General features: G+C 41.7%; 2 protein-coding genes across 4 annotated transcripts; one reads left to right on the top strand and one right to left on the bottom strand.

Annotated features, from left to right (window-relative positions):
* Nucleotides 1–2,583: 2,583 nt before the first annotated feature.
* trappc2 (trafficking protein particle complex subunit 2) lies at nucleotides 2,584–7,198 on the top strand. The gene is made up of 5 exons (XM_064943942.1): nucleotides 2,584–2,676; nucleotides 2,937–3,055; nucleotides 4,566–4,714; nucleotides 5,440–5,521; nucleotides 5,615–7,198. The coding sequence occupies exons 2-5, from the start codon at nucleotides 2,963–2,965 to the stop codon at nucleotides 5,711–5,713; spliced, it is 423 nt and encodes a 140-aa protein (XP_064800014.1). The 5' UTR covers nucleotides 2,584–2,676; nucleotides 2,937–2,962; the 3' UTR covers nucleotides 5,714–7,198.
* Nucleotides 6,421–9,900, bottom strand: LOC135518958 (ras-related protein Rab-9A). 3 transcript variants are annotated; one of them, XM_064943939.1, is made up of 4 exons: nucleotides 9,412–9,900; nucleotides 8,835–8,954; nucleotides 8,714–8,743; nucleotides 6,421–8,594 (listed from the first exon to the last, which is right to left on the bottom strand). In XM_064943939.1, exon 4 carries the CDS (start codon nucleotides 8,550–8,552, stop codon nucleotides 7,947–7,949), a length of 606 nt encoding a protein of 201 aa, XP_064800011.1. In that variant the 5' UTR covers nucleotides 8,553–8,594; nucleotides 8,714–8,743; nucleotides 8,835–8,954; nucleotides 9,412–9,900; the 3' UTR covers nucleotides 6,421–7,946. The 3 variants fall into 3 exon arrangements, with proteins under 3 accessions (XP_064800011.1, XP_064800012.1, XP_064800013.1); XM_064943940.1 differs by lacking the exon at nucleotides 8,714–8,743 and having other exon boundaries at nucleotides 6,421–8,672; XM_064943941.1 differs by lacking the exon at nucleotides 8,714–8,743.
* Nucleotides 9,901–10,255: the final 355 nt, after the last annotated feature.

The following is a 10,255-nucleotide window of genomic DNA, read 5'->3' as shown; positions in this document are numbered from 1 at the left end:
CAACAGAATCACAATAGCTCTTTATAAATGGAATAAGGGGGAAGACATTTTCGTGATGAACTGGATTCAAAGTACAGAATACATCACAACAAACAAGACAAAGAGGATATGAATATTCATATTTTTTGCCCTACACAAGAGTGCCACCTTCTGGAGGCAGAACGGAATAGATATAATGAAACGATGAGGCCTCCTCTGTACTGGAAGTGGGAAATGAAGTGATATCAAACTGAAAGAGCGAGCAACTAAAATCTTTTTAAAAAGTACAGAACAGTCCAATTAGACTAATTCTGGCGTAATAATGTCATAATACCTTGAAACACATTCTTCGTATGGTATTACTATGCCAGATTTAGCCTAATTGGACTTTTTTCAAGATAATAGTTTCTTGCTCTTTCAGTTTGATATCACTTCACCTGTATTGTTCAGGTCCTGTGGTCAACACACAGTCTGCGAGTAAGCCGCAAAACCAACCCTGATAAAGGATGACTAAGGATGAAAATGACTTAGCGTGAGGGTGGTAACATGACTTATTTTTCCTTTCCAAAAGTCTCTATCGTTAACCTCTGTTCTGCTTCTCTATATCACATGGTTTATATTTCTTTCAACACAGCTCGTCTCCGCATAGACACATCCTTTTCCTCAATCTGAGTAACGGTGTTACTGCTCCAAAGCAATAGGGCTCCTGATCTTTTCACACATTCAGGGTAGAACACAGACAGGGCAGAACACAGACAGGGCAGAACACAGACAGGGTAGAACACAGACAGGGCAGAACACAGACAGGGCAGAACACAGACAGGGCAGAACACAGACAGGGCAGAACACAGACAGGTCAGAACATATTCAGGGCAGAACACAGACAGGGTAGAACACAGACAGGGCAGAACACAGACAGGGCAGAACACAGACAGGGCAGAACACAGACAGGGCAGAACACATTCAGGTTAGAACACAGACAGGGTAGAACACAGACAGGGTAGAACACAGACAGGGTAGAACACAGACAGGGCAGAACACAGACAGGGCAGAACACAGACAGGGCAGAACACAGACAGGGCAGAACACATTCAGGTTAGAACACAGACAGGGCAGAACAGAGACAGGGCAGAACACAGACAGGTCAGAACATATTCAGGGCAGAACACATTCAGGGCAGAACACAGTCAGGGTAGAACACAGTCAGGGTAGAACACAGTCAGGGTAGAACACAGACAGGGTAGAACACAGACAGGGTAGAACACATTCAGGGTAGAACACATTCAGGGTAGAACACAGACAGGGTAGAACACATTCAGGGTAGAACACATTCAGGGTAGAACACAGTCAGGACAGAACACAGTCAGGACAGAACACAGACAGGGTAGAACACAGACAGGGTAGAACACAGACAGGGTAGAACACAGACAGGGCAGAACACAGACAGGGTAGAAAATTTTCAGGTTAGAACACAGACAGGGTATACTTAGATGCAGAGTTTTGCAGGTGATCTGCCACCAGAGTGGTGGTTATCAGGACAGAGTCAGACTTCATAGGGACTGGCCTGCCCAAGGCGGTAGTACAACTTTAACTAATGCAATCTAACAGGTAAAATGCTCATGTAAATTCTTACTTTAAGTGTGTCAAGCACGCCTCGATTCTTAAAGGTTTGGTAAAGCCTCTTCCTCAGCTCATCTGGGGATAAAGCCTCCAGGGGAAGAGAGGGTCGATCAACGAATACTAGCTTGGAGATTTTTCTTGTTTAAGGCAAAAACCTAATACTCTGTAAAGAGACTAACATTTATATTGTGTTTACAGCACTGATATATAGGGATTCGGGTTGAAATGACCTTGTTAGTAACCAATGGTCTGCTTTCCAGAAAAACGGTTAGCAGGTGGGGAGGACGAAGTGTGATGGCGAGGAAGCGTAAGAATGGCACTGTTAATATCAGAGATTCGTCTCCTGAGTATACACATTCATTCGAGGTGTACATACCTACGTCTCCTGATTACAAACCAAGTAATCTCCACGCTCTTCAAGCTCTCTTGAGAACCTTGATGATCTCTAAGTGGAGTCAGTCGACAGAAGTGAGCGCTCTGAAGTTGAGCCAGTCCATTGTGTAGTGGACCTGCATATCACGACAGGTGTGGTAGAGTCTTCCACCGTTTGACCTGAGAGTCTTACCAGAGATGATTTTGGACCGGTAGGGGAGGGTTTTTTAGAAATTTATAGGGCTCTTTTTTTTCTCATAAGTACTGAGTTAGGTATAAGGATTTAGAATTCTGGAACTAATGTTGTAAACCATGATTGACCAAACACTCCAGCACAGTAGGTGGCAGCATGAATTTTAAACATTTGTTTGCAATACTCCATTATGTCAAAAAAGAAGAAGAAGAAGTCCTCTCCAAGTGCCAACAGTTTGAATTTAACGAACTGGCAATGTTATTGTTTAGTTCCAGTCGCACATTTATGACCTTCATATTCTGTCTATGAAATGAGAGCTAAATACAGATAAATTAATCAACTAATATATATTATTAAATATAAATACACAAATTTAAAAACTAGTTTCAAATGTTGAAAATGTTTCACTTGTTGCAAATGTATTTCGGTGGTCGATTGCACCTTTTCATGTCGTCATCAAAAAGTGACGATATTCCCAGGAAATAAGGAGAGTTTCATTATTTTTTTTGCAGGTAAACAAATGTTTGTTTTATAAAATTAAAACTATTGCTTCACATGTACATTTTGGATCTAAACACCTATCTGTAAATTAAGACTTTTTCAGTTTGCTTCAATATGTTTATCTTGATGATAATAATGCATTTTCAAGCGTGCTGGCTATGTAGCTACCTAACGTTAGTTACGTAACGTAGTTAGCTATATAACGTTAGCTAGCTAACCAATTTACATCACAAGTTACAGAAATAGCCAATGTATATTCCTGTTCACATAGAACTGCGTTGATTGCTGGAAAGAAACATGTCTGGCAGTTTCTATTACGTCATGGTTGGTCATCATGACAACCCAGTCTTTGAAATGGAGTTCTTGCCTGCTGGTAAAGCTGAGTCAAAGGTATATATCTTCACGGTATTCTCAACATAATATAGACTCAGCAAAAAAAGAAACGTCTTCTCACTGTCAACTGCCTCTCACTGTCAACTGTTACCCCATTCTTCCACCAAGGCACCCTCACCCTCTGATCCAACAGGTCCCAGACGTGCTCAATGGGATTGAGATCCGGGCTCTTCGCTGGCCATGGCAGAACACTGACATTTCTGTCTTGCACACAGAACGAGCAGTCACACACAGAACGAGCAGTATGGCTGGTGGCATTGTCATGTTGGAGGGTCATGTCAGGACGAGCCTGCAGGAAAGGTACCACATAAGGGACGACGATGTCTTCCCTGTAACGCACAGAGTTAAGATTGCCTGCAATGACAACAAGCTCAGTCCGATGATGCTGTGACACACTGCCCGAGACCATGACGGACCCTCCACCTCCAAATCAATACCGCTCCAGAGTACAGGCCTCAGTGTAACGCTCATTCCTTCGACGATAAACGTGAATCCGATCATCACCACTGGTGAGACAAAACCGCGACTCGTCAGTGAAGAGCACTTTTTGCCAATCCTGCCTGGTCCAGCGACGGTGGGTTTGTGCCCATAGGTGACGTTGCCGGTGATGTCTGGTGAAGACCTGCCTTTACAACAGCCCTACAAGCCACCAGTCCAGCCTCTCTCAGCCTATTTCAGACAGTCAGAACACTGATGGAGGGATTATGCATTCCTGGTGTAACTCTGGCAGTTGTTGTTGCCAACCTGTACGTGTCCCACAGGTGTGATGTTCGGATGTACCGATCCTGTGCAGGTGTTGTTACACATGGTCTGCAACTGCGACGATGATCAGATGTCTGTCCTGTCTCCCTGTAGCGCTGTCTTAGGCTTTTCACAGTATGGACATAGCAATGTATTTCCCTGGCCACATCTGCAGTCTTCATGTATCCTTGCAGCATGCCTAAGGCACGTTCAAGCAGATGAGCAGGGACCCTGGGTATCTTTTTGTGCTTTTCAGAGTCAGTAGAAAGGTCTCTTTAGTGTCCTAAGTTTTCATAACTGACCTTAATTGCCTACTGTTAGCTGTTAGTGTCTTAACAACTGTTCCATCTTCATTAATTGTTTATGGTTCATTGAACAAGCATGGGAAACAGTGAAGTAATTTGGATTTTTATTAATTATCTTTTAAAGACAGTGTCATGAAAAAGGGACGTTTCTTTTTTTTCTGAGTTTAGATAGGTCTATGCTCCTGAAAACTGTCTAAATTGGTAGCTAGCTTCATCACTACCTATGTATTGAGATCTCTATCTACATCTAGTCAAAAGAAAAGGTTACTGTTATGCTCACTCAATTACATAGCTTAAAGCAGATCCAGAAGTTTTTTTTGGGGGGGTCACTGTGTGTTGATCATTTGAAGTAATGTTTGAGAGCAAATAGAAATATTTTGTGTATTCTTATGCCTTTTTCATAGGGGAATAAACACACTTGATATGTCATTGTTTTATCCATTCTGTCTATATGTCAACAGGATGACCACCGGCATCTGAACCAGTTCATTGCACATGCAGCTCTCGACTTGGTGGATGAAAACATGTGGTTGTCTAACAACATGTACCTGAAGACTGTGGACAAGTTCAATGAGTGGTTTGTCTCTGCGTTTGTCACCGCAGGACATATCCTTTTTTGACTTCTACCCAAGACCTACACGTAAGTAAGTAGCACTGTCTGAGGCAGAAGAGCCCATAGGACACGATCTGGCCTTAATGGCCATGTACTCTTATAATCTCCACCCGGCACAGCCAGAAGAAGACTGACCACCCCTCAGAGCCTGGTTTCTCTCTAGGTTTCTTCATAGGTTCCTGCCTTTCTAGGGAGTTTTTCTAGCCACCATGCTTCTACATCTGCATTACTTACTGTTTGGGGTTTTAGGCTGGGTTTCTGTATAGCACTTTGTTACATCAGCTGATTTAAAAAGGGCTTTATAAATACATTTGATTGATTTAACAGGAGCATATCTCCCGTTTCTGTAGCGAGGCAGCTTGATTTACAAGCTCAACCCCTGGACAGGACACTAGTCTATTGCAGGGACATACCCCTAATCCATCTCCTTAATGCTGAGTGCCAAGCAGAGGCATCGGGTCCCATGTTTAGAGTCTTTGGCATGAATCGGCCAGGGATCCAACCTTAGCCAACCTTCCAATCTCAGAGACGAAACTTACCACGGGGCCATTGAGACCTATACAGCCCTGGAAACGTTGCAACAAAAAAGTATGGAAGAATGTATTCCTGAAATATGTCTACAATTCAACAAATAGTAATTGTTTCCTTGGCCAAAGGGCCCAGAGAAATATGGGTAGTGTCTGTGTTCCATTTTTTTCCCCTTAACCATCTCCATCACATATGAGATTCATCATGCTTCATGATGTACGACAAGAAGACGGAATCAAAAACTTCTTCAATGATGTGTATGATTTATACATTAAGGTGAGTTGCCCTTTTTGTGCAGGTCATATACACCTAACTTAAATTAACATTCTGATGATTGATCATTGTTCAGTAATCTGTGCTCTTTTCCAGTTTGCAATGAATCCTTTTTATGAAACCAATGCTCCAATCCGGTCGACGGCATTTGACAGAAAAGTGCAGTTCCTTGGAAAGAAGCACCTCTTGAGCTAATGAACCAACCTGAGTTCTGCACCTTTTTTTACTTTCTTCATTGTGTTTATCATACACATCATTGGTCTACGATCACCTGTTGGTTGTGTTTTGATAAATTCACTGTATTACTTTCTTGATTCTTACCAACCACAGTATAAAAAAATAGCATTGGGAAGTGTTTTATAATTAATTAATGGCATGTGTGAGTGTCACCAGCATTTTGTTGCCTAGTTTGATAATAGTGACATGGTCTCTGAGGTCTAGTTTGATAATAGTGACATGGTCTCTGAGGTCTAGTTTGATAATAGTGACATGGTCTGTATGAGCTCGACCTAGCTGATGATGAATGAGCTTGGTTAAAACATGCATATTTAATATCTGATGTTTGTGAAATGTTCTATGTCTTTACTGTCCAGATTTTCTCATCAAAACACTTTCCAAATAATTCACTAGCGTGTGTGTGTGCCTTTGCCATACAAAGTAATGGCAGAACATTTCACTAATCATTTAAGCATGTACAAAGACCAGCCGATGCAAACAAACACTCACATTCTGCGTGTAATTGATCCTGCATATATGCAGTAATATTCACCACACCAGAAAACATTTCCCAAATGACTTACTCTGAAGGCTAACTCTTTACTGATATCTTTTTCACATTTTAACAAAGTGTTTCCCCCCCTGTAACAGTGGAGAGTAAAAACAAACATCTTTAGGAAAGATCATTCATTCAAGGACTGTTTTTATTCAAATAGCATTTTTCATTCAACTTGCGTTCCGGTCATTCTGGACAACACTGCTGTAGCAAAATTATAGAAAAACTGAGCAAAGAAAACTGTTCTCAACACTCTATTTTGTGAGGATGTACATTACTGTAAAATCAATAAGCAATGATTGTTGAAATCAAATGTTACTATTAAAACTATACTAGTGTGTAAGAAAATGAAATTGATCTCCATAAATGTAAAGAAAATGCATATTAGATGAATTAAGATGCCCGCAGAAACAAAAACATGGACAGTTACATACATTAAACATGGTTTAGCATATCCACCACCATGACCAAGTTCATAATGTATCACCCATCTGTTATTTACAATTAGCCAAGTTATCAGAACACTGAGATTCTGGAATGGTAAGAACAACCTTATCTACCTTATTGGTAGAGAGCAGAATGTCATGCAGCATAAGCACTCTGCTTTATTCTTTTCATATTTAGAATTTCAGCTCGTCCTGTGCAAGTGTTGAACATTGTGTCCATTGCATAATGATAACTCATTCATTACGTAACGTTGTGCAGATATCGCAAGGCCAGCAAATTCAGCTACCAGCACCAATAATATTATAGTGTCATAAACCTTCATTTCTGCTTAGATTTCCCACTCTCTGTACAATAAAGTAGTGATGCTAGATTAGTGCTTTAATTTTTTCAAATTAAGACTGCATAAATTACTCTGCTTTGTATCAACATTTGTTGTAATAAATTAATATATTATGTTTGGATTTTTTTAAACATTTTTTTTTTTACCTAATCCCATTTAACTCAATTGATGATTAAAAGTGACTTGCTTCTACTGTATCACATTTGGGTGGGATTATATTTACATACGGTCTGCAATATGTTTGGAATGGAAACGATGATACACTGGTAAGGCCGCTCATCTCAACCTTGGTTTCAGTCACAGTGTAAATAAACCTTTCTACCAAAAAAAGGAACTTCTTTCTGGCTGTGTAATATGAACAGGAAGCAATGCTTTGTGAATGTATTTCTGGCAACCACATTGATGGCATAATATAATGTGATATTTTAAGACAATATATATAAAATTCAAAGATTGCACAGATTTAAATTATAATGCATTTCTTGGTGGAATCTGACAAAAAAAATACTCTTCTTCAAGTATCCGCTTTACATTTAATGAGTCCCAAGACCAACAAACCCATTGGATTATCATCCACGGACACTAGCCTGTGCTTTGCTTACTGTACTTGTGAGCATGAATGTTGATAAATACGCCTGTGTGTCCTCCTAGCTCCAGTTCTTTATAGGTTGTAGCCCCAGTGCTTGACTTGGGCAAGAGTACTGGCACCTCAAAATGTTCTACTGCTTGGGCTCCTGTTCCTCTTATAGAATATTAGTTCAAAAGTATTGTGGAGCTCCTGCACCTAAAGATAAACAGTACCGGCACCCAAAATGAATACGGGCACCTCATTCAGTCCAAGTCAAGCACTGGGTAAGCCCTACACGCTGTCAACAGCAGGAAGTGCTGGAGCGGGGCTTTCTGTGGAGGTTGACTGTGTCCGTGGGGATGAGGTGGTCTGCCCTCTCCTCCATGGCCAGCACTCTCCGCACTGACTCCTCAAAGGCTATGGTTACGTTGGTGGAATCCTTGGCACTGGTCTCATAGTAAGGGTGATTGCCATTTTCCCGACACCACTGTTGGGCATCTTCAGCAGAAACTTGCCGTTCCGACACATCCACCTTGTTCCCCAGCACCACGAAGGGGAACTTCTCAGGCTCCTTGACATCGGCGTAGTAGATGAACTCCTTCTTCCAGTTGGTCAGGTTGTGGAAGCTCTGGTTGTCATCCACGCTGAAGGTGAGCAGGCAGCAGTCGGACCCGCGGTAGAAGGGAGTCCGGAGGCTGCGGAAACGCTCCTGTCCGGCCGTGTCCCAGATCTGCATGGTGACCAGACGACCGTCCACCTCCAGGTCCTTGTTGAGGAACTCCACTCCGATGGTGTGGAAGAGGTGTGTGTCAAACTTGTTGGTGACGTAGCGGTTCATGAGGGAGCTCTTCCCCACTCCTCCGTCTCCCAGCAGGATGACTTTCAGCAGGGATGACTTGTTGGCCATGGCTCTTAACAAAATGTGGTCTCTTCCACTGGAAAATAGGACCTAGGGGACAGGATGTAATGTGTAACTGACAACTGTTGCACAATAACCTTCAGGTTTTTCAAATCTGTTTTGTTTCACCTATTTAAAAAAGAAGAAGGTATTTTAGGAGCCAGATTTACCTTTACTACTCAGTGTAGATATTCTGAAACCTAAGAAAAACACTTGAATGTGAGCACTTTATCTTACAGTGGCATTCACAGCAAATCAACCTCCCACACAAACAGGAAGAAGGGTACTTACCCGTGAATTATTGAAGCCTCCAGTTGGCCAGGATCATGTGCTATAGACATTAGGTGCTTGGTCACATGTGTCTATGATTCGTGTCGGTCATTATCTTAACCGTGGTCAACATTCAACAAGCTGGAACGAAATAGCAAACAAATGTGTTGACTGAACCTGCAAACATACTATATACACAGTACAGTGACTACAACAGCTGTCTGTTAACCAGCCTTTTACAAAACATAGCTGCCGATACATAAACTGTCACGTCATAGCAAGCTAACAAGTTACATTTATCAAGCAATGTTATCTAGAATATGATAGGAACAAATGCCTATTACCCGAGGAATAATGTTTGAAACTTAGCGTGGATAGCTAGCTATAAGAAATAAGGCAAACATGCGCCCGCACAACAGTGTGAAGTTGGATGACAGTCGATATTTAGCTACCTAGCTGATTTAGCTAGCGTTGTTACTACCAAACGTAGATGCCACATTTTCTTCTCCTAATGACTAGCTATCAGTCCTGCTGAAAACGATGAAGCCCGCTAGCTAAACCATAAGACACTGATAATGGGACTTAATTATTAATTTACCGTTGCCAAGTATTGAAGAACACATACAACGACTGTGATAGTTTATAGCTTCTTCTTTGTTGTTGTAGCTGTCCCCCTATGATGGTCTTCAATAGCAGTTAGCTAGCCTAGCAGCTTCTGGCTCGAACAACATCTGATAACATTAGCCTCTGTTTCCACTCATGTGACCTAAGAAGTCTCGAAATGTTCTCGAGTCACATCACTCAGTTTGAATTGCAGATTATTTATGATATAATGAATTATAAACAAATACAGCTATACTGTTGACTAAGTTTTAGCCAGTAAATAGTATTCAATCGAACCTCCAATAGAGACCACGTCTTATTCTTACAGAAACAGCCACCAGAGGACGAAAAAACACCCTGTAGATGGTACCAAACCAGAAACCACACGGTAGATAGTACCAAACCAGAAACCACATCAAATGTATTTATAATGCCCTTTTTACATCAGCTGATGTCACAAAGCGCTGTACAGAAACCCAGTCTAAAACCCCAAATAGCAAGCAATGCAGATGTAGAAGCACGGTGGCTAGGAAAAACTCCCTAGAAAGGCTGGAACCTAGAAAGAAACCTAGAGAGGAACAAGTCTCTGGGTGGTGGCCAGTCCTCTTCTGGTTGGCCCGGGTGGAGATAATAACAGAACATGGCCAAAATGTTCAAACGTTCATAGATGACCGGCAGGTGCAGATAATAATAATCGCAGTGGTTATAGAGGGTGTAACAGGTCAGCACCTCAGGAGTAAATGTCAGTTGGCTTTTCATAGCCGATCATTCAGTTAGAGACAGCAGGTGCAGTAGAGAGTCCATAACTGCAGGTCTGGGACAAGGTAGCACGTCCAGTG

This window comes from Oncorhynchus masou, chromosome 29, assembly GCF_036934945.1.
Source record: "Oncorhynchus masou masou isolate Uvic2021 chromosome 29, UVic_Omas_1.1, whole genome shotgun sequence".
Lineage (NCBI taxonomy): Eukaryota > Metazoa > Chordata > Actinopteri > Salmoniformes > Salmonidae > Oncorhynchus > Oncorhynchus masou.
The sequence above is the reverse complement of the archived record's forward strand: the minus strand, read 5'-3'. Positions and strand labels throughout refer to the sequence as shown.

Excerpts from the sequence above, each read along its gene's own strand:
- trappc2 (XM_064943942.1), top strand. The coding sequence starts at position 2,963 with ATGTCTGGCAGTTTCTATTACGTCATGGTTGGTCATCATGACAACCCA. Across the intron at positions 3,056-4,565 it reads CTGGTAAAGCTGAGTCAAAG|GATGACCACCGGCATCTGAA; the intron begins GTATATATCTTC and ends ATATGTCAACAG. Across the intron at positions 5,522-5,614 it reads TGTATGATTTATACATTAAG|TTTGCAATGAATCCTTTTTA; the intron begins GTGAGTTGCCCT and ends GCTCTTTTCCAG.
- LOC135518958 (XM_064943939.1), bottom strand. The coding sequence starts at position 8,552 with ATGGCCAACAAGTCATCCCTGCTGAAAGTCATCCTGCTGGGAGACGGA.